Here is a 23,283-nt window from a genome sequence, read left to right on the forward strand (position 1 = left end):
GATTTAATACAACACTTATTATTCCAGAGAAGTTTACAAATCTTCAGTATCTGGAAATCTAAAATGTATGGAAATATTACAGATGCTATATAAACTTAACTCTGAACCAGATAAAAGCATTGAAGATGGGGTAGTCGATATTAATGTTACAAAGTGTTCCTATTTAAAGTCAGTTCAATTACCAGATGAAAAAAACTAACATTGCTTAAACTCAGTGATAACCCAAAACTTAATAAAATAGAAAAATTCAAGGTACTAAGTGGTATGAACAATTGAAGATAATTGATTTCAGTAACATAGATATAGATATGACATCACTGCCGCGGCGAATACCGAAACTAGCAAAGAATAAAAGTATACAAAAATCGATATTACTGGTTGTAAGTTTATTAAAAGAGGCAATAAGGTAAATAATACAGCAGGATACCAGGACTTGGAAAAGGCTTTTTGTAAATGTAAAAATAAATTTGGTAAAGATATAGTTGTTGGATTAGAGAAGAATCAATTAAAAACTAATAAGCATAATGGAGATGAATAAAATATATCACCAAATAACAGGCCAAGTTTTGATGATGGTTTAAGTGGATAGAGGTGATGATATACCAATGTAAGTTGATCAAAATCAGATCAGTCAATAATAAAACAATAAAGTTGATATATGACTAATTACGCACACTAACACAATGCTATTAATAAATAATAAATATCTTTATCTCACTAACTAAATCATCTCACATCTATTTATATTCATGATCTCACATTATTCTACTATGCTAATAATTACCTGAACTTCACTGAATATCATCATTACTCAATAATATCCACACATCTCTCAAATACACTATAATCAATTATTCGATACTTATTTATTATTAACTAATACTTTTATATACATTCTCATATCACTTTACTCTTGCATTATTTCATTGCTCGTTTCATTATTCTTATTCATATCCATAACCTGTGCTATCCATCCACTCAATATCATTACACATGTAAATCCAATCAATATCGCATTCTTAGTCATTATACCTTTACCATTCCCATTCTTTTCACCACTCTTCTTACTCTCGTTATTCTTACCTTTATTAATCTTAGGATCTATAATCACCACTATACTTGTTATTAGCATTCCTACACTTATTACTATCATCACTATGCTAATTACATTCACATAATTACTCATGAATACTGTACAAATCCTCATTACCATTAATAATGCATTACATCCTATCATCACTACATCATACCATAATCATTAAAAATCCAATTTGCTTTGCTTTAGTTATATCAATCTTACTTATAAACTTTATAATATCATCAGGTTGTATATCATTTATCTTTTGAGTATTATAGTCATCTATATTATGTAAACCCCAAAAATCCTTCGTTTTATCTTCCGATATGTGTGCATTTATAAGTTTATCAATGATCTCTTCAGTTAGCTTTTGATTTTCACTTGGATCAATCGTGCTAATTACTTTTACCCATGCATTCAAATATTTAGTATCTTTATAATCATTTACAAGATAATTCACAATGTCTTACTTACATTATGTTTAATTAATTTATGTTTTTCAACAGACAAAATACACCATGCATCTTTATTTATTATCGATTCAACATTTTCAGCATCTTTATCTTTCTCCAACCTTTCTATTTCTTTACCCACAAATGAATCAAAGATATTGATGCCATATTCATAAATCTTATTAAACTTAGGTTTAAGTTCAGAATAAAGATTAGGATCTGCAATACATTTAAAAAGAATATTTAGTGCATTATAGTTGTCGTTTTCTATATATTTATCTGATTCAATCCACTCTTTATTAATGTCTACAATAATCTTTTCAGAATCAATCTCAAAGAATTTCTTAAAAAATACCTTTTTTATATCTTCAAATTTATCATGCTTCAAAACTTCCATGAAAATTTCGGTTGTTATGGTTGCCATCAATCTTGTTTGGTCTACATCTTTTTGTTTATCATCTCCATTCGTAAACGCATTAATTATCTCACTTACCTTGTTTCCACCATTATTATTCACCATGACAAGGGTAGCCCGTTTCTGATATCATATCATATTCATATAATCTCATTCTCCATATTCATACAATTACATCTCCATCCAATAAAATTGCACAATACTACACAATCACATGTATACATGTTATTGCTAGTGAATTCATCAATCCAACTATATTCGTAAAGAAATAAGAATCTCAGGTCCAATAATAAGCCTAGATTATTTCTCATCATCATATATGCACTATTTCATTAGATACAATCACACTCAATACATTACAACTACATAATAGTAATTAATTGTTTTATTTATATACTCTTATCATACTCTCAAGCTGCAGATATTGCTTCCAATACTTCACCTGCAGGTGACGCTTGTCTATCTTCTATCTCTTTATCAACAATAATTTTATAAGCACATGTTAGTACAAATAGTATATAAAATATCATTCCAGTTCTTACATTGGCTTTGATCAGCACAGTATTTCTATTTTTATCTTCATTACCAACTTTTATAATATCATCAAAATATGATATATTGGGATTAATCTGTTCATTTATAATCTTCTTATTTTCTTCCTTAATATTACCAATCTGTTCGTCATTAATATTATCAAGTTTAGTAAATATCTTTTGATAAATGATTAACGCAACATTTTCTATGATGTTCTTATATTCATCATCTGTGATTGTATTCACTACGGCAGTGGCACCATTGCCTTGTTTCTTACCTTTTCCTTTTTTAATTTCAATACTTTTATTACCATTGCCAATACTATTCATTTGTTCATCAATATTGTTCTCAATTTCTTTGAAAATTTTGAACTCTCTAATACTTAAAATACTTTTCTTCATATTACTGCATATAATATCTTTGCTTTCATCATACAATTTTTTTCCTTCATCATATACGTCATCATATACGCCAGGGCGGTTCTTCTTTAATTTCTGAAGACTAATAACACACTCTATAAATTGGTACAGGTATCGCTCATTATTATTAATATGATCTCTAATTGCAAGCAATCGATTAATTATTTTATCTAGATCATCACTATCACTATGATTATTCTCATGTTCATCTTTTATTGATCCAAGATTGTCTATTATTTTACTAATTGTATTAGTATCCAATTTTCCATCTGATTTACTTGGTTTAGCTGCTTCATCTGATTTAACCGTCTTGCCTGATTTAACCGTCTTGCCTGATAGACGGTGTTTATTTAGTTTACCTGATTCATTTGCCTCTTTACTACAATCACTAGCTCCATTAAATATTTCCGATATCTTTTCCTTTTCTATAAATTCATTTTTTGCAATCAATAATAAAAATATCCTCAGCATATCAATCCATTCTTTTATACATTCTTGCAGGTCTATCAAGGTATCATAGTTTTTGTTACTTAAAGGCGTATAATATATTTCTTCCATATAATTTACATGCCTATCTGACTTCTTCGTAGGAATTTCTTTTTCTGTTGATGTAGTTGGCTGTACTTGTGGCACTTTTTCTTGTTTTTCTTTTGACGCTACTTGGATTGAAAAAGTTGATACAGAGTTTAATTTATCATTTGAGATATGAAGGTCTAGAATCCCGACTATTCCTGCTTGCTGCTTGTCTTTTCATCTTTCCTCGTTCTTTCATTCTTTCCTCGTTCTTTTCATTCTTTCCTCTTCCTTTCTTTTCATTCTTTCCTCTTCCTTTCTTTTCATTCTTTTCATTCTTTTCTCTTCCATTCTTTTCTCTTCTTTAGCTGTTTCAATTATATATTTTACCTTTTTATCAAACAAATCCTCAGACTGTTTATCCTTATTCACTTTTTTATCCTCAATAGGCAAAATGCCTACATTACTAAAAAAAATACTTATTATCGTTTTATCTGTACCAGTAAAATCCAAATCATGTTTTTTTTTAATATGTTTAGATATGCATTCTATTACTGCTTTTGTAAAATTTATATTTGTATTATAAACCATATCATAAATTTCATCCATATATGTTTGTATAAACTCATGATCCTTTTTTGATCCACATAAAGCACATAATATGCATTCTAACAAGTATTTGATTGATTCGCCAATCCCTTGTTTCATATACTTTAATATCATTTCATTACAGATTTCATCTGGTATTTTAAATTTCTCTGTATATGATGGGTTTCGTATTAGGATTTTTAAAATTGTGGTTGGTAGATTGCGAATAAGATTAAATTTCTTCCCACTATTTGTATTATTAATATTCTTCATAAAATATATTTCATATTCTTTAAATATATCGTTCAAATCTTTTACATCCCATTCAGAAATATTTTCAGATCCGATCAATTCAGACGTATATAATAGTAACTTCCAATACATACAATCATTGTCCTTTTTTATTAATTCAATGGTATCACTAAACTTATCTTTTATGGTTTCAGTTAGTTTTTTTGTGCCTTTTCTTTCTTGCTTTTCTATGTTTTTAATAGTATCCCATAAAATATTCATCTGGTTTATTATTAATATATCTTTAGATAGACAAGATTCAAACCACTCAATATATCTTTGAACATTGTCATTCCCAATCAAGTCCAAAAAAAATCTTTTATCAGATCCTTTGATCATCCATAATATACAATCTACTGAAAACTCTTCTTTTAAAGTTTCGCTAATTTTAGAATGACATGCTTTAAATCCCGATAATAATTCTATTCTATTTTGACTTATATGCGTATTCATTAGGTGTTCATTGAGTTCTATAGGAATTATTGATCTTAAATACCGGTTGTTAATATTATCAACAAACATTCCAAGTTGATCATGATATTTATGAACAAATTCTTTATCCTTATTACCAAATCTAGCTGAAAATATGATATCAATAAATTCATTACCATCCTTTATGCATTTTCCGTCTTTTATCTTTTCTAAGAACACTGGCACCATCACTTCCTGGTAGAATTTTTTGTGTTCTTTAGTATACGGCTTAATAATATACCACATCAAAATTTCCAAAATATCGCTAGATTTTAAAGCCTTTTCCAATTGGATTTCCTTAATAGACTCATCATTATATTGTTGTAGGCATCCAGTGAGTCTGTAAACCAAGTACATTTGATTTTTGTGATCAATATTATCAACTTTGTTCTTATAAACATATGAGTTATCAACGTTTTCGTGACAACTGATAAACTCATAGAAAAGCCTTAATAATTTATAAGAATCGATTTCTTTTGTTTGACGATAGCACATGTCAAACCATAAAGAAACTTTTTCGGTTTTTTCTGTATTACTACTACTTTGTTCTTCCTTCAGGTTAGCCATATAAATAGCATGTTCTGCCATGGTTGTATTAAAAATATGAAGTAAGTATAAATAAATACGGTTTATACACTCTTCGACTGGTAGATCATTCTTAATTTTTTGTAATTCATTAGGAAATGTTATAAGGTTTTCGTTTTCCAGACGTTCTAAATGTTGCAGAATTTCCAATTGTATCTTCACACATTTTTTTTTATTACTAATATTTTGAGATTTATCATTATTCGTCATTATGAGGGTAATTTGTTTCTGATATTATATCGATTCACTAGCATTTGCAATATCTATAAAATATCATTCTCATCAAACAAATTTATCACACATATTGTATGTTACTGCACATTGCATAGATATTCTCATCATATCAACTTAATCATCATTCATTATATCTGCGGTTGAGAGACTTTTGAAACAATTCATTTCACATCTGTGATTATCACAGTTACAACCTACAACTCAATCTAGAATACAATCATTCTATAATAACTCAATATATGTAATATATATCAATGTGTAATTCACAATCACTCATCCATGTTATCACATATTTACTAACATTATGTACATCTCATTCACATATACTCTACTCTACATCATACACAAACTATTCATTATTCATTATCATTTATTTTACATCTTATATATCATATTACTACATTAACATTACTTTATACCATTTCTACTTTACTCTTACAACATTCCATTATTACCACAGAAAATGAACAAATTGCCACTAAAAATACCACATTCTTAGCTATTACATCTTTGTCACTCTCATTCTTTTCATTACTCTTCTTAATCTTATTTCTATTAAAAAAGCTACTACAATCGTTATTGCCATAATAAAACTTATTAGCATCATCATTATACTAATTATATTCACATAGTTACTCATAAAACATTGTAAAAATTCTCATCAATGCTACACATACACTTCATCCTATCATCACTACATCATACAACACAGATCTGTTTCTACTCATCACATATGCAATCACACTCAGCATTACCATCACACTCGCTATTGTTGTTATAACCTTGTTAATCACTACATTTATTCCCATTCATCAATGCACTTATTACACTAATCACACTCATCAATACTTCAACAATCATCATAACAACTACTGTCGTTATTATTGATACATTTATCATATTCATCTTCTGTTCTCGTTTATTTTTATTCAATAATTTCTGTTGTTCTTCATATGCATTCTTATTTGCTTCTTTATCTTTGATTGCATCAATTATCTTCTTACGCAACTGTTCATTCTTAACATTCCCTAGTATCTTTTTCTGCTCTTCAATTGATTTACTCATCAACGCATCAATAATCATATCATCAATATTAACCTTATTCAACAATACATTCATCTTCTTTACATTATTCAACAATACATTCATCTTATTTACCTTATCATAAATACAGCTCACCAACATATCCAAATCTTCTATGCTAATCATCTTTATCTTATTCAACACCGTTATTATCTCATCTTCATTCATATCAGGTATCATCTCCCCAATAACATACGGATTAAAAAATACACACAATCCTGCAATCATTTCATATCCAATACACCAAGGATTTCCATACTCATCATTCACATCATCGATACTTATCTCTTCCAATTTCTTCATTACTTTCTGTCCTTCAATCTCTTTCGGCATCCTATAAATAAACTCCCTAAGCTTATCTACATCCTTAATTCCAAAAAGTATTTTTGTAATCAGGATCATATCGCTCTCCTTAATCTTACAAATCATTTTTTTGAACTCTATATCTTTATCATCTCTACTATTTCCATTCTTTCCATTCTTTCCACTTTCTCTATCCTTATCTTTAATACTCAACAATACATCTCCTACATAACCATATCCAGTATGAATTCCCATCAAAGTAATCAAATTGTATGTCGAATCCTTACTTTCTATCCCAACTAGCATCCTTGCTATCTTATCAAGTCCAACAGATGATTCCTTCAGCATTTTCATCAACTTAATACATTCATCTGTATCAATAGCACAACCATCTTTGTTAATAGAGCGATCCTTCAACAACTCTTTAATTGGATCATCTTCAACCGCATAAAATATCTTTTTTGTATCATTCTTTTCTTTTTCTTTTTCTTTTTCTTTTTCTTTTTCTTTTTCTTTTATTTTATAGTAATAGTAATAGATAACATAAATCAATATATCCGTTCTGTGTATATTCCCTAGTTGCCCTAATATCATCGTTCTTTTATCATCCTCTATATTTAGCAACAAGTTTACAATATCATTAACTTCATAGATACTCCATATAATTGCTATAGTTTCTTTTGTAAACGTTTGATCTGGCTTACTTAGTCTATTACTCAGTTCAGTCAAAAATGACTTGTTTTTATAAAAATGTGTTATAATAAGTTGCATAATTTCTTTTATTCTAGAATATAGTTTTTTTCCTTCAAACTGGTTTTCAGTCATCTTCTGCTTGAATTCATTAAACTCTTTCTCCAATGCTTCTACATTACTCCATGTTATTACAAGTTCAATTTCTTTAAATGGGTTATCGATTTTTTGTTTAATCCAATCAGGTACTGTTAGCTTTGCCTTTTCAAAACGCTCCCTAAGTTCTTTCAGAACCATAAATTTCACTACTAGATCATCAATGCGATCTATCATTTTTTCCAACTCATTATAATATTCATCTCTCCAAATACCCTCAATTCCATTCAGAAATGCTGCCATTTCCTCTCCATTCCTTTCTGGTGAATTCGATGCCGTTAGTGATGCATTCACTATAACTTCTTTCAATTTCTCTTGTGCGCTCAACTCTGCCTGTTTTATAATTTTTTCATTTTTGTTATTAACCATTGTAAGGGCAATCATTCTTCATTTGATATTTACCTTATATTCTTGTCAGTAATATCAGGTTCTCGAATCCTCATTTAATTGCTATAATGCATCTAATTACAACATTTAATATCACTGCTCACAATATCACACAAATCACTCTCATATACTATTATACTATACTAAACATAAAATATAGTCATTTTATTATTTATCACTTACTGTGTCATCTATCAATGATTCATTGTATATCAGATGTTATTTCATCTTCTGGCTGTAGTGGTTTTAAATTCGATTCAATACCATTTGCATTTTTATCTTTCTGCGTATATACGAATAGATTCGCTAATATCAACATAATCATCAACATTTTATACGATGCATTCTGCTTAATATTCTTTTCATCTATGCTTCACTCCAGCTTTGTAAGCTCATATATGGCAACCTTCATGCATATATTTATATCAATATCTTCCTTTATACTCGCTACATCCACATCCTTCATCACTTCACCATTAGCATTTTTCATTATCATGCGATTATTCAAATCCTCACATAATTCGTAAATCTTTTCGTTTGTTAAAATTCCGCTATCCTTTAACTTCTTTATCACAGAATCAACACGTTCAAACGATTGCTTTGTTTCCTCAATGCTATTAGGTCCAGGCACTACACTCACTATATCTGCATTATGCAGTTTAACCTCATCAGATTAACTGTGTGTTGATACTGATCCTAATACTATTCACATTCCAGGTACTTCAATTGCGCTACTAGTATATTTTTTCACAGTTTTTTAATAGTCTTATTATACTTAACAGAACGATTCACTATATCCAACATCACGTACAACATCTTCTGGCGGTTCACATCATCAAGACCAAATAGAATGTCTTCCATTTTATGATATCTAACTGATTCATAAAGTATTTTCATAGTCATCTCAAATCCGCTTGCAGGAGAAAGGCTATATTTAATATCTTCATAGTAAGAATTTAACAAATTAGGGTTATTGTTTAAATATTCATTTAAAAACTTCTTTTTCCTATCTGCTCGAATTAAATCAAATGCCTTCTTCATCGGCTCATATTTTTAGTAGGATCTGGATATTTATCATAAGCAAAACGATTCAAAAAAGCCATTTCGTGACCAACTGTTAAATTAATTATTTCTGGGTCTTTTAAACATTTATATAAAAACTCAATATTGCCTACCATTCTTTTATTTTTTCTCTATAAATCATCTATTACTTTTTTGTTGGTTTCGGATTTATTATTTATTAATTCAATAAGATTGTCTAAGCTGTTACCAAAATCTTGTCCTTGAATTGGTTTTGGCATTTCTTCATTCATTTCAAAAGGGACTTCTTCTTACTTACAATTTATACACCATATATTATCTATACCTACTTATTATTTGCTACAAACTGCCTATGGCATATTCATCTTGCTTTTCATAAACCACTATTAGTCATATCAACCTACTAATAATCATATCCTATCAATATAATAATTCTTGATATTCACTATGATCACTTTTCTCAATCTGTTAGTATATAAAAAGTATAATTTGATTACAAATATAATATATTTATTCAAACCTCATGTCTAGAAATCTAGATATCTCCTCTGCTTTTAACTTTCCTATTCCTGGTATATCCTCCATCTCTGCAGGCGTCTTCGAAATAAACTCTAGCAGTGTTCTACATTCTCCAGCAATCTGTTGAACATCAGTCTTGTTAATCTTTGGAATTCGCTGCAAAAAGCCTTCGCTATCATTCTGCCCACGTCTTATTGCATCAACAGATCTACCTCCTGCAATCTCAAACCCACGCACATATCTCGAACACTCCTCAATGCTAAATCCCAGCACCATCGTAAGTGGAACACTGTCAAACAACTCCCTGACAATCTGCCCATAGTTCGGAATATCAACATGCACAAGAAGAATCCTAACCTTATATGGTCTCATCGCTCGAACTCTCTTCTGTATATATTCAGGCTTGCACACATGAAATCTAAGAGATAGAAATAATATACCAACACTATTGTTCACTTCATAATCCGGTGTTATTGCATTGTCATAATGCCATGAAGCATTCGAAAGATACTCTAGTAATGCATTTCCTTTCTGCACCGGTGAAACTTTTATCATGAATCCTGGGTTGGCTTCGTCAACTAATTCATCTACAATCTCAATTATTCATCTACTAATTCATTCACGCATCCACACTCTCATCCATCCACTTCATTAAGAATTCATTACATCAAATATGCTTAATCTAACTTCAAAAGCACAGCATTTTACTCAATCATTGCTATACAACAACTTTTCAATATCAATCCTCATCCCAAACTCTACTGCATTCCTTATACTGGATGCCAAACAGCTTACATCACGGCATGACTTGTACTTGTCTTTCGCACCAATCCATATATAACCATTGCATCCAACTATCACATCAATTCCACTCCTACTCAAAAATCTTGTTTTTAGTAAATCAAGCAAGAAGTACGGAACTATAACAAGTATTCCATCACTCAGCTTCCCATATTTTTCATTCCTTGCATGCAATGCCACCATTCCTCCTTTACTAACCTTCTGCACTTCAGAAACAACCAAGTCGCCTACATCAAAAAAACTTCTCATAACAATTTCATCAGACTCAAGCTTCCTTCTCTGCACTGCTCCAGGCAGATTAATTGCAGAAAGACTAAGGCATACATCACAGGCACTGTTCACCTCCAACTTCCATTTCTTACTCTGGATTACAGACACTCTTCCAATTACCACATCCCCAACTTGAGGCAAATACTTCAAAGGTACAATAGGATCCACCGTAACTAACTTATTAGTGACCTTCATATTTCCAAAATACGTCGATGTGATACTTTTGCCTCTCATGTGTGTTCCATGCCCTCTTATATATCCATCTGCATCTATCAATTCATCTCCTGGTAAAAACACATTATTTGCTCGTGCTCTATTACCTTCGCTATTATTAAACTCATTTTTATCTACAAATTCTGCATCAACAGCTATTTCACTCATCAAATCAGGGTACATCAAGCAATAGCAAATACACTCATAACACATAATCACGTTGCACATGCCCTTAGATGAACATTATTCCACTCGGTGCAGGGCAAGATGTGGGCAGGTCATGCATTATTGCAACCATTGGAGGAAGAACAATAATGTTTGACTGCGGAATGCACATGGGCTTTAACGACGAGAGACGGTTTCCAGACTTTTCGTATATCTCTAAAACTCAGAACTTCAACAAGGTCATTGACTGTGTGATCATTTCCCATTTCCACTTGGATCACTGCGGAGCACTTCCACATTTTACAGAAATTTGCGGATACGACGGGCCAATATACATGACACAGCCCACTAAAGAAGTGTGCCCAATCTTGCTGGACGACTTCAGAAAGATTGTTGCAGTCAAAGGCGATGATACCATATTTACATATCAAGATATACTCAACTGCATGAAAAAGGTTATTACAATTAACATGAATGAGACATACGAGCATGGAAACGGGATTTACATCACTCCATACTATGCAGGGCATGTCCTTGGGGCAGCAATGTTCCATGTCGTTGTTGGAGATCAATCTGTGGTTTATACTGGTGACTACAGCACTACGCCTGACAAACATCTTGGGCCTGCATCTATCAAATGTGTCAAGCCTGATATTCTGATTACTGAGTCAACATATGGATCTGTTGTGAGGGATTGCAGGAAGGTCAAAGAGAGAGAATTCCTTAAAGCTGTGTCTGAGTGTGTGTTGAAAGGAGGCAAAGTGCTGATCCCGATATTTGCACTTGGTAGGGCACAGGAGCTGTGTCTCCTTCTTGACGGATACTGGGAACGCAGTGGATTGAATGTTCCTGTGTACTTTTCAGGAGGATTGACTGAGAAGGCAAACGAAATATACAAAAGATACATCGGATACACAAATGAGACAATTAAGCAGAAGATTTTCGAAAGGAACCTATTTGACTACAAACACATTAAAGCATTCCAGAAGTACTACTTGGACATGCCTGGACCAATGGTTCTATTTGCATCACCAGGAATGTTACACTCAGGGATGTCATTGAAAATATTCAAGGAGTGGTGTGAGGACGAAAAGAACCTTGTGATCATTCCTGGATATTGTGTGAGAGGCACAGTTGGCGAGAAAGTTCTAAACGGAGCTAAGCGACTCGATATCCTTGGAGAAAGTAAAGAAATAAAAATACAGGTAAGGAATCTTGCATTCAGTGCACATGCTGACTCTGAAGGCATATTGAGCTTAATTGAGCAATGTAAGCCCAGGAATGTGATGCTTGTACATGGCGAAAAGAGCAGGATGAGGATGCTTAAGAAGAGTATTGAACAGAGATATGCAATTCCTACGTTTTTTCCATCTAACGGTGTCCTAGTGAACATCCCAAGCAAAAACACAGTTGACCTGAAAATATCTAAAGAAAAGATACATGGATGTTTTGAACCACATCTTTCGAAAAAGAAGGTGTTTGTAAGAATGAAGCTATCTCGTGAAAAAGAAGAAGGCTGTTGTGGAGTTGTTGAGTGTGATAACTATCTTGATGATTACACAGCTAGAGATGCAAGTACAAAAGAATGATCAGATACAGGTTATTATGACATATACACAACTATAAAGACATGATACAGATATCAAACGATGTTTGAGATCGTATCTTAGACTATATAAACACAACATGAAGATGCAGTATGTCTGAAGATAGCTTCGACTGGCTTGGAGGAGACGTAGATGCAGATGCAGATGAGTTTATTCCTGCACCTAACCGGAGCTTGCATACAAATTACTTGATAGACATTCTTGGAGGGATGTTCTATTCGATTTTGGGTGTTTCTTTAGGATTGAGACTGATGCTTTATGCATTTGGAGCAGATCCATATGTACTTGGCCTGAGCTTAAATGTCATACTCATGAGCATCACTGTTGGATCGCTCCTATTCATAGTGCTTGCAATCCTGAGAGATGCGTTGACACTTATGGTGATCAACATGCGTCTTATTGAGAACTCTGAATCAAATACAAAACTACAAAAGCTCGCCATGCTTTCTGTGTGGATTCTGTGCTGTATGTATTGGTTGAGATATGTGAAAATTGTTTATGGATATCAGTTTGACATTGCTAGGAGGATTTTTGTTGCAGCGTTGATAACATCGATTGCATATTCGGTGACTACGCTGGCAATAGCGTACTTTGAAACGTTCTTCATGAAGCGAACACTGCACAGTAAGCTCGATGATGTCAAGAAGAGCGAGAGAATCTTGTGTGCAATGAAGAATTACAGATATGACATTTCAGAATCTGTAAGCATGGCAACACCTGAATGTTCATGCAAAGACATGTTCTGTTTTAGAATGGCATCGGCTGAAAATGCACCAAGGGGCAGAAGTGGGGAGTGTGAGGAAGGATTCCACAAGTTTGCAGGAGGCCTGAGGATCAATCCTCCAGAGCTGCACGGAGTGATGGATTCAAAAACACTTGCAAGAGATGTATTTGTGAGGGCAAGTAAGGGAAAGGAAGAGCTTTCATTCGATGACTTCAGCGTGATTTTTCCAAGTGTGCAAGATGCATTGAATGCATTTGCATTTTTTGACTCAAACAATGACAGAATGATTTCGAAGAAGGAGTTCCAGAGCACAATAGTTTACTTCTATATGGAGCGAGTGAATCTGGAGAGAAATGTCAAAAGGGCTGAGGACTTCATTCGTGTTATTGCAAACACATTGATTTCTGTAGTATTTGCATGCCTGTGCTTTACATACATGATCGTATTTGGAATTCCACTAAAGGAGTTACTGGCATTGGCACTAAGTGGAGCGCTTGCATTCAACCTGGTTGCAAGTGGAATTGTTTCTGATGTGTATTACAACTTTATGATGTTGATAAGTCACCAGTTTGATGTTGGAGATGATGTAGTAGTGGATGGAGTTGATTATAAGGTTTATGAGTTTGGTCTATCTAACACATCATTAGTTGGCGAGAATGGAGGAAAGATAAAGCTTCTTAACAGTGATCTGTGGAAGAAGAATCTGATCAACATGACTCGTGCGCCAGAGAAGATCATTGTGTTCAACTTTGAGCTGGATCCAAACATAGAAGTCGATACGTTTATGCGATTCAAGGTCAAAATACATGAATTTGTAAAGTCAAGGCCTTTTGACTATGACGATTCGTTTTCTCTGCAGGCAAAGACAGAAGGATTCACCAGCATTGATGTGCTCAGTTGTCTGATGATTCTCAAGTGCAAAGGATACAAGAATAAATCCAAGAAGTTTCTACTCAGGGTGGAGATGACTACTTTCTTACGTTCATTAATAGCAGTGATGGGCATTGCTGCGCCGAAATGAATGTGTGCTTTGCTTTAATGTAGCAAGTATGCATAATTTATGGTATTTTATTAAATCCAAAGTTTATTTGATTTGTGAATAATGTATGCTTGGTGTTTATTATGAACAGTGGAATGGAGATTGCGGTTCTTTCATGGAATATGAATGGAAGAGATGGATTAGAAAGAGTTTCAGTGATTGCAGACTCCCAACAGGCGGATATTGTGTTGCTTTCGTTTCAGGAATGCTTCAGTCCTTCCCAAAACAAAGTGAGAAGGATCATGGCAAAGGCATTTCCACATTACAGTGTAGCAAGCGTTAATAGAGTATGCGGGCTGTGGTCTGTTGTTCTATGCAAGACTTCTGGATGTGCACGTGATGTAGAGGTGAATACAATGAGAATTGGCCTTGGAGTATTAGGCATGATCAACAAAGGCGCGTGTATTTCTAAGCTGTCGAATGGAGTGGTGTTTGTAAGCTGCCACTTGTCTGCACATTTAGAAAACAATAAGAGAAGAATGCAGCAGATCAGAACAGTATTTGAATGCATCAATGACAAAGAAACAGTATCAAACACACGCTTGCTTGTTATTGCTGGTGATATGAACTTCCGCATGACTCAGCGAATGTCCTTTGATACACAAAGTATACATGACACAAATGAATCAGTAATTGGATCATCAATTAATAGAGCTTTATATGAGAATTCAGAAAGCATATACAAAGCAGAGTATGATCAGTTCAATAAATTCAATAAACTGTATCCGATGTTTCACGAGGATAAAATAACATTCATGCCAACATACAAATATGAGATGGGATCGAATTGTTTTAGCAATAAGCAGAATCCGTCTTGGTGCGACCGAGTGCTTGTTTCATCATGCAATGTTATCCAGTTTACCAAATACATCACAGATCCAAGCGTTATGTTGAGTGATCACAAGCCGATTGTATGCAAATTCAATGTTGCAGAAAACATGTCTGATGAGTGCCAAAGACAAGCGGTACCTGATGTTGGATATAAGAGCCATGTTTTTACACGCATTGCAACGTGGATATATTGCTTTATGCATGAATACTACAGCATTATGCTGATAATTGCCGTAGTTCCTGTTTTTGTGGTTGTACTTATCAAGGCAATAAATGCAAGACTTAAAAATGATACAAATACAGATGTAAAGATATAGATAAGGATTGATAATTAGGAAGGCAGTACTAATAAACTCATTGTGTGTATTTTTGGATCTACTAAACAAACCCCGATGGATAATGAAGCCAGCAATTGGAAGTATGCAAACACACCAGTAGAGGAGGAACTGGACGAGCTTGCATGGCAGATTGCAAAGGAGAATGATACATCTTGCATCTTGGAGAAGATACGCCTGTGTTTGAGTGATGATGTATGGATATTCAAAGATAGCTCGTTGAAATTATGGAAGAATGCAAGCGACAGAATACTTCTTATTGTTCATGAGATAGGAGAGAGGTATTTTTGTGAAGGAATGCAGATAAGCAAGATGTGTGATGCAGACAAGATGATGATTGTTGAAATATTCAGGTTTTATCAGAGAATGTATGGGTATTCGAAGCACAAGTATCCATTGGATGTATCAGAGTATGTGATGAAGTATATATATGCAGTTGATGCAGATGTGGTGATTGAGGCATATAAGGTGCTTAGCTTCAGTCTGCAGTTTTGTATTGGATTGGAGGAGTATGCTCAGGATCATGAGATGCTTCTGAAATGCATTGAGATTGCACTCGATGAGGATGAAATGGGTGAGCTGAATGTATCTGAAGGTTTTTATGAAAGGATACCTGATGAGATGCTTGATATTGAAATGTTTACAGATAATGGATGTGATTGCAATGAATTAGATGGTGTAGCAGGGAATGTGCGGTGTAATGTGTGTGTTAGAAGTGCTCAGCAAACGAAAGAAGCGCTGATAGTAGGAGCAGAGAGGTATGGCAGAGGGAAGTATATTTTTGAGCTGAGAAAGAAGATATACAGCGATAGAACAGAGAGATTGGATGTTATACGGATTCTTGCAAGATGTGTTTTTCTTGTGCTTGCGAAAGGAGGAGAAATGTTTGATTGTGTTACACGAAAGATTGACGCACTTGAGATGAATGAGATGATGAATGGAAGGATGTCTGAAGACATGGAGTTTGCAGTGATGAGTCTGATAGATGTGTTGATTTATTATGGAGTTGACTTTTTGAAGGTTTCAGTGGCACTTGGATTGGACGATGTGAAAGGTCCATTTTATTGCAGGTATTCAGCAGGGTTGAATGAGAAGGCATTTGAAAGACATATGGTTTTTTTTGTGAGCAATGCGCTTGTTTTAAACCAGAAGGCGCGGTATTTGAAGATGGATGTGTTGATGGAATGCGTTGAAGTTTTCAGACAGTGTAGAGCAGATGTTAGATATCACATTCTAAGATCATTAAAGATGTACTGTAAAGAGCCTAGATCAAGGGGACTTTCTGAGTTTATTTTAAGAGGTGGAATTGCGATGTTAGAAGGATATCTGAAAGACAGCTGGCAATATGGGATAAATGAGAATGTGAATGTAAGGTATGCAGTGAAGGTTCTTGGTGAGATATACATGCAGGATTGGAGAGGCGAGATAGGTGTTAGAGGATTTGAGGAAAGTGAGTTTCTTGACATATTGGTGAGCATGATACGAAGGCTGTATTCTGTGGATATTCGAACTGTGTGTGTTTGCATGAGGGTTCTATCGTGCTTTGCATTTGGAGATCCTTTGAGCATAGGGAGACTTGTTGAGAGGGGAGTTATGATTGTGTTTGAGAAGATGTTAATGGCTGAATTGACAATTGAATGTTTTTCTGAGATGGTGTCATGTATGGATGCGTTTTCACTGAACCTTGATGCACAAAGAATGATTTGTGATTCTGAGTATTTATTTAAGTTGCTGTTTATGCTTAGAGAGGATGAGTTTTTGAAGACTGTGAGTGGAAGTAGTAAGGTAATGTCGCTTTTGAATGTGCTTATTATGCACCATCCTGTATTCAGAGACGATTTAGTGAAGTTCTATGTGACATACATGCAATGCTTGACAAGTGTATTTGAAATGCAATCTAAGGATGCATTTGTGGTTGATGAGTGGAAGGTAAATGTGATGAATAACTTTTTTGGATTTATTGGAAAGATGCAGGTATATCCAGATGCAGAAGAAGCATGTATTCTTTTCCGTAAGGTCTATGATTTTTTTGTAGATGTAAATTATGCGTGTAGGATGCACAATCCGATGAAGGGGATTGTTGTGGGGATGCTTCGGAATATTTACAGCATGATTGATGGAGATGTAGGAATGATACAAATGTTCATAAGAGACAGCAAGATGATGGCTGATTTATTGTGCAAACGAATGCATGATGGGGTGATTAATGGATATTCATGGACAGATGAAGAAGAAGAAGATGATGTAGTTGACAAATTGATGTTTTCGTATAGCAACCATGCTGCATTGATGTGCATACTGATTGATGATGTTTTGCAGAATAAGGATTACATTTTGGCGACTGATCTTGAGATGGTGCCAGAGAGTGTTGGCATGAAAATGCTTTTAGAAATGTTTGATGGAGTTGAAGAAATGTATATGAGATTGTCTGAACTCTCTGGTGTATTTTTGGATGTACCTGATGCAGATATGTTTGTATTGTTGTGTAAGGCTGTGAGTGTAGATCTTGATGTTGATATTTCTAAATGCAGTGTGCGCCTGTGTTTAATTAGATCGATTTATTCGTGTGTGACTTATCTTGTACGATCTGTGTGGAAAGTTTTAGTAGAAGTGGCGCCTGTGCATGGTGTTAAGTTTTTACAGAAAGCAGTGAATACTTGTTTACAGGACAATGGAATGTCTGTGGTGATGATGACACGGCTATTCAAGAAGCTATGTCCATACTTCAGGCCTGAGCATTGTGAAGTGGTATCTGGGTGTGAATTTGCAAAGCAGTTACTTGGGATTCGTGGAGAGCATTCTAAGGTTATTGCAATTGTGAATTTTATTATAAGTGAACTTTTGTACACAATGAGAGAGGATAATGAGTTGAGACATAGATTTCTGCAATATTTGCTTGATATTGATATGATAGATGGCAGTTTAAGTAGTATTGATGATAACCAGCGTAACTTTACATTGAGTAATCTTATTATTGATGCAGTTCAAAGCATATTTGATGAAGAAGATGGCGACAAGATTCAAATGCTAGAATATGACATGAATATGGTTATGTGCATATATGAGAAGTTTTATATACCACCTGAATGCAAAAAGATTAAAATTGAAAGACTTGTAAGATCACCAATTTGTTTGAAGGGATTGATGAGAATCAAGGCTTACTCATCCATTCGATGTTTTGTAATGAGATATAGAAAGGTTTATGAGTATGTTTGTGCATCTATTGCTAATTTTGAATATTCTGATGAATTTGTTGAAATGGCAGGAGATGTTTTTCTATCTGCAAGTGTTGGGATGTGTCCACACTTGATTGATGTGAAAATGATTGAGGAGAGTATTCCTGTGTTGATTGAATCTGATGTATCAGTGTCTAAGACACTTTATTTTCTCAGGATGTATTTCCGGCTACTAACTGTTTTGAGAATGCCAATGCCTTACAACTTTGATCTTGAGAAGCTGATGATGCGGATTAGGACATGCAGCGAGATGATGGAGATGCGGATGCTTTTGGGATATGCGATTCGGCCTGGTATTCAAGATGTATTGGGAAATGTGGCGTTTCCTAAGCAAATGTCAGGTTTAACAGATGCAGATGAGTTTTTGAAGCCTTTGTGTTTTTTAATGTACAGAGACTATGGAATGTTTGTGAGAAAATGTGTAGAGGCTATTGCAAAACGGAATAAGATGAACTGTACAGAATATGACTACTGTAAGACAGATAGTGTTTGTAGTAATGCAGATGAAGAAGTATGCAGTAATGCAAATGACGAGGTGCATGATTATGAAGAGGTGTATGTCAGGAAGCTTATTATACTACTTGATTCACAAAAATGCATGAACAAAGCGATTCAATTTCTTTCTGAAATAATGATGAATCATGCATCGCTTCTTGGAAAGATATGCACACCTTCTGTGTTGAACAAGGTTTATGAGAAATGCATTAGAGATGGGGAACTTTCGCCGAGACACGGACATGATAAAGAGATAGAGCGTGGTGTTTGTTTATTTGCAGCTGGATTGTTGGCTGAGTCACGAGTTGTGAGTGAAGAGATGATTCTGGAATTTAATGAAGGGATGGCTAAAGTGGATGCATATAAGATGCCAGTGTGTACATTTCTGATTTCGAAGGTCAGGGATGAGGATGAAGAAGCATTTATGCGTGCAGTGTATATAATTGGAAGGTGTTTAGTGCCACAGGTAGTTTTGAAGCACGAGCGTGAGGATGATAGATCGAAAGAAGATCTTCGAAGATGTTCTTTGTTTTTAAGTGCATCAGGGATATTCAGTGAAATTATCAAGAGATTAGCATGTATGGAAGAAAGCAGCAGTATTTATGAATTATGCGTGCACTATGGAATGGATTGCCTGAACAGGATGTACTCGCATTGCCATGGAAGTGTTGTGAATGCAATTGAAGATTATGAAAATGAATCGAATGATGAATATTTCAGCATTGGGTCTGACGAGCAAGAGTTCAGCGAGAGTGGGATATCTGAAGAAGGTTATTTTGAAGATATGCCGTTCCATGGAATAGAAGTAGAGGATGAAGCGATTGATGATAGCATGAGCAGCGAAGAATCAAGATCGGATGATGTAGTTGTTATAAAGAGTATTGAAACTGAGTATGAGATGCCTACTGCGATGTACACGATGTGCATGGAATATAACGGGCTGTGTTCTGAAGTCAAAGATGATGTTGAAGGAATCATGTGCAGGAAGTTGTATGAAGATTTAGTGCAGAAGGAGATGAAGGAGATGAAGTGCTGTGAGAATAAAGCGACTGATGCATTGCATGTCTCTGCATGTGTATTGAATTGTGTGAAAGATGGCGACTATGTTCAGCGTGTGGATCGAAGTGGAAGTGGAAATGTAAATATGGATATGAATGAAAGTGTAAATAATGTGAATGATGAAGAAAGTATAAATAATGTGAATGATGAAGAAAGTTTAAAGAAGAATATTGTTGAGAATATGGAAGATGTTGTTGAAGTAATGACATGGGATGAGTGGTGCAATGAATTGTATGCATGCAATAGTGTGTCTGAGATGCATGATGAAATTGATATAAATGATTTTGAGTGCACATCTACACAATATGAATATGAAGAAGGATCTTCAGAGTCTGATTTGGGAGTAGTTGGTGGAGAAATACCTATGCTTGAGGCATCTACACTCAATGCGATGGAGATGAGTGATTTGATAGAATATTTAGACAGCTATTTTATTGATAGACGTGCAAAGTCGATGGATTATGCAGGACTAGCAGTTGAGTTCTACGAACAGCTCTCTAATGAGGTTAGAGTTATTTTTGAAGAGAAAGAGAGAGTGTATAGAGAGAGTTTTTTCAGGCATGAGACAGAAATTGAGAGCAATAAGGATGTGTCTGATTCTGTAATGAGTGTGGAAGAATGTGTTGAAGTAGATGAGAATGTGTTTTGTATGTTTGTAAGCAAAGTGATTACTGAAAAGGAGATCATTTTTTTGAAAAGCAGGAAATTGATAGAAAGAATGTGCACGAGCACTAAGATGAGAGATGCTGCCTTTAAAGCTGTAAATGATGCCATTTTATCTATATATGTGGACAATATGAATGAAGCCACAGAATGCAAGTTTAGAAGATGCCTTTTACTGCTGGTGAGTATGATTAAAAGGCCCTGGAAAGATAGATGCATTGTGAAGAATACAGTACTCGTGTGTAAGGTATTTGAGGTGATGAGTAAAATCAAGATGACTGAGGAGATATTGAAGCTTGTGGCTGAATTCAGTTTTATTTTCAAAGAAGATAAAAATAAGATTCTTGGTATTGATATGAATCTTGATGGAGTGATATGTATGTTTGTAAAAGAGATGAAATGTGGATGGTTTACACATGTTGAAGTGCTTGTAGAAAACACATCTATACATTTTGGATCAAGATATATGGATGTTATATTTGAAGAGATAAGGAAGAAGATGAATGAGTTTAAGAGGATTATTGACGATGGGAGATGGATTGGAAGGTATACAAATGCACAAAGAGGATTTGTGCGTCTTTGGAAGCTGGCTACGAATGTGTTTGCAAAGGTTTATGAAGTTGAAAGCATACAAGATGAAGTTTTTATGGAGTTGGTTACTGATCCATTCTGGACGATGTTTTTTGAACGTCAAGATGGAAAAGTATGTGTTGAGGACCTGATGAATGTTTCTGATATTTTTGAGTCATTTTTTGCAGTTGGAAAGGCATTTGAATCAAGAAAAGGATTGGAAGAAGACATGTCTTTTAAAGAGTTTTATACGAATGTACTTGAAAAGCAATCGAAACAAATCAATCTGCTTGTTGAGGAGAGGCCAGAAAGGTTTTTTAAGAGCTTTAATAGGCTTATCAATAGATCGATATTGACTTTCAGCAACAAGAAGAAGTATTTATGTAGGAAATTGCGAGTGGAAGGGACAGACAAGTTGTCTGTGTTCTACAAGGTATATGTTGACAGAGATGATGTTCTTCGTAGTTCGTACTTCCAGGTGATGGCAAAAAGCCCTGAAGATTTTCGTACGAAGCGATTTGAAATCAAGCTTGCAGGAGAAGAAGGATTAGATTACGGAGGAATAACAAGAGAGTGGCTTTTACTGCTTGCAAAGGATCTGCTTGACCCAAACTTTGCATTGTTTGAGTTTTCAACAGAAGATAAAACAGTTGCAGTTCCATGCAAGAATAGCCACGTGAATCCTGAACATCTTTCATATTTCAAGTTTGTAGGAAGAATAATGGCAAAGGCCATCATGGAAGGATACTTCTTGAATCTACAGCTACCAAAGTTTGTGTATAAACATATTCTTGGTAAGACATGTGGTTTAGATGATCTGAAGTCTGTTGACAATGAGTTTTACAAATCACTCATATGGATACGAGATCACAGTGTTGATGAATCACTTGGATTGATGTTTTCATTCACTGAGGTGAGTTTTGGTGTGAATATAACAACCGATCTGATTGATAATGGACGAGATGTATTTGTTTCCGAGAGTAACAAGAAAGAATATGTGCGGGTTGCTGCATGGCATAGGCTTTTCAACGGAATAGAAGCACAGCTCTCTGCATTGAAAGCAGGGATATTTGAGATCCTTGGAGAAGATGCATTGGATATGTTTGATGAAAATGAGCTTGAGCTGCTTGTTTGTGGTATTCCTGAGATAAATGTTGATGACTGGAAAAGTAATACTCTTTATTACGGATACACTGAAAGCTCAAAGACAATCATTTGGTTCTGGAAAGCTGTTAAATGTCTTGATTCAGTTCAGAAAGCAAAGCTGTTGCAGTTTGCCACAGGAACATCAACATTACCATTCGAGGGATTTTCTCATTTACAGGGAAATAATACCATACAGAAGTTCTCAATCCACAAGATGCCTGATAGAATGGACAGCTTGCCTACGGCACACACTTGTTTCAACCAACTAGTGCTGCCTTCGTATTCATCGTATGAAACAATGCTGAAATGCCTTACAACAGCAATCAATGAATGCTCTACAGGATTTGGATTCATATAAGCAATAAAAGAT

At 34.4% G+C, this 23,283-nt stretch overlaps 12 protein-coding genes across 12 annotated transcripts; 5 read left to right on the forward strand and 7 right to left on the reverse strand.

Moving 5' to 3' along the window:
• Positions 1–907: 907 nt before the first annotated feature.
• On the reverse strand, positions 908–1,237 carry M896_051270 (uncharacterized protein; the record flags this gene model as incomplete). Its single annotated transcript, XM_014708274.1, has 1 exon — positions 908–1,237. The coding sequence occupies one exon, from the start codon at positions 1,235–1,237 to the stop codon at positions 908–910; it is 330 nt and encodes a 109-aa protein (XP_014563760.1).
• Positions 1,238–1,534: 297 nt separating this feature from the next.
• Positions 1,535–2,050, reverse strand: M896_051280 (uncharacterized protein; the record flags this gene model as incomplete). The annotated part of the gene is made up of 1 exon (XM_014708275.1): positions 1,535–2,050. One exon carries the CDS (start codon positions 2,048–2,050, stop codon positions 1,535–1,537), a length of 516 nt encoding a protein of 171 aa, XP_014563761.1.
• A 305-nt stretch (positions 2,051–2,355) lies between these two features.
• M896_051290 (uncharacterized protein) lies at positions 2,356–3,456 on the reverse strand (the record flags this gene model as incomplete). The annotated part of the gene is made up of 1 exon (XM_014708276.1): positions 2,356–3,456. One exon carries the CDS (start codon positions 3,454–3,456, stop codon positions 2,356–2,358), a length of 1,101 nt encoding a protein of 366 aa, XP_014563762.1.
• Positions 3,457–3,666: 210 nt separating this feature from the next.
• On the reverse strand, positions 3,667–5,556 carry M896_051300 (uncharacterized protein; the record flags this gene model as incomplete). The annotated part of the gene is made up of 1 exon (XM_014708277.1): positions 3,667–5,556. One exon carries the CDS (start codon positions 5,554–5,556, stop codon positions 3,667–3,669), a length of 1,890 nt encoding a protein of 629 aa, XP_014563763.1.
• An 810-nt stretch (positions 5,557–6,366) lies between these two features.
• Positions 6,367–8,196, reverse strand: M896_051310 (uncharacterized protein; the record flags this gene model as incomplete). Its single annotated transcript, XM_014708278.1, has 1 exon — positions 6,367–8,196. The coding sequence occupies one exon, from the start codon at positions 8,194–8,196 to the stop codon at positions 6,367–6,369; it is 1,830 nt and encodes a 609-aa protein (XP_014563764.1).
• Positions 8,197–8,267: 71 nt separating this feature from the next.
• Positions 8,268–8,726, forward strand: M896_051320 (uncharacterized protein; the record flags this gene model as incomplete). The annotated part of the gene is made up of 1 exon (XM_014708279.1): positions 8,268–8,726. One exon carries the CDS (start codon positions 8,268–8,270, stop codon positions 8,724–8,726), a length of 459 nt encoding a protein of 152 aa, XP_014563765.1.
• Positions 8,727–9,750: 1,024 nt separating this feature from the next.
• M896_051330 (nucleotide excision repair endonuclease Nef1) lies at positions 9,751–10,314 on the reverse strand (the record flags this gene model as incomplete). The annotated part of the gene is made up of 1 exon (XM_014708280.1): positions 9,751–10,314. The coding sequence occupies one exon, from the start codon at positions 10,312–10,314 to the stop codon at positions 9,751–9,753; it is 564 nt and encodes a 187-aa protein (XP_014563766.1).
• A 153-nt stretch (positions 10,315–10,467) lies between these two features.
• M896_051340 (Rrp4-like RNA-binding protein) lies at positions 10,468–11,211 on the reverse strand (the record flags this gene model as incomplete). Its single annotated transcript, XM_014708281.1, has 1 exon — positions 10,468–11,211. One exon carries the CDS (start codon positions 11,209–11,211, stop codon positions 10,468–10,470), a length of 744 nt encoding a protein of 247 aa, XP_014563767.1.
• A 68-nt stretch (positions 11,212–11,279) lies between these two features.
• Positions 11,280–12,797, forward strand: M896_051350 (putative RNA-processing beta-lactamase; the record flags this gene model as incomplete). The annotated part of the gene is made up of 1 exon (XM_014708282.1): positions 11,280–12,797. One exon carries the CDS (start codon positions 11,280–11,282, stop codon positions 12,795–12,797), a length of 1,518 nt encoding a protein of 505 aa, XP_014563768.1.
• A 110-nt stretch (positions 12,798–12,907) lies between these two features.
• On the forward strand, positions 12,908–14,560 carry M896_051360 (uncharacterized protein; the record flags this gene model as incomplete). Its single annotated transcript, XM_014708283.1, has 1 exon — positions 12,908–14,560. One exon carries the CDS (start codon positions 12,908–12,910, stop codon positions 14,558–14,560), a length of 1,653 nt encoding a protein of 550 aa, XP_014563769.1.
• A 101-nt stretch (positions 14,561–14,661) lies between these two features.
• On the forward strand, positions 14,662–15,726 carry M896_051370 (phosphatidylinositol 5-phosphate phosphatase; the record flags this gene model as incomplete). Its single annotated transcript, XM_014708284.1, has 1 exon — positions 14,662–15,726. One exon carries the CDS (start codon positions 14,662–14,664, stop codon positions 15,724–15,726), a length of 1,065 nt encoding a protein of 354 aa, XP_014563770.1.
• A 75-nt stretch (positions 15,727–15,801) lies between these two features.
• On the forward strand, positions 15,802–23,271 carry M896_051380 (ubiquitin-protein ligase; the record flags this gene model as incomplete). The annotated part of the gene is made up of 1 exon (XM_014708285.1): positions 15,802–23,271. One exon carries the CDS (start codon positions 15,802–15,804, stop codon positions 23,269–23,271), a length of 7,470 nt encoding a protein of 2,489 aa, XP_014563771.1.
• Between the last annotated feature and the right edge of the window lie 12 nt (positions 23,272–23,283).

This window comes from Ordospora colligata (genome assembly GCF_000803265.1).
Source record: "Ordospora colligata OC4 chromosome Unknown contig_05, whole genome shotgun sequence".
NCBI classification, from domain to species: domain Eukaryota; kingdom Fungi; phylum Microsporidia; family Ordosporidae; genus Ordospora; species Ordospora colligata.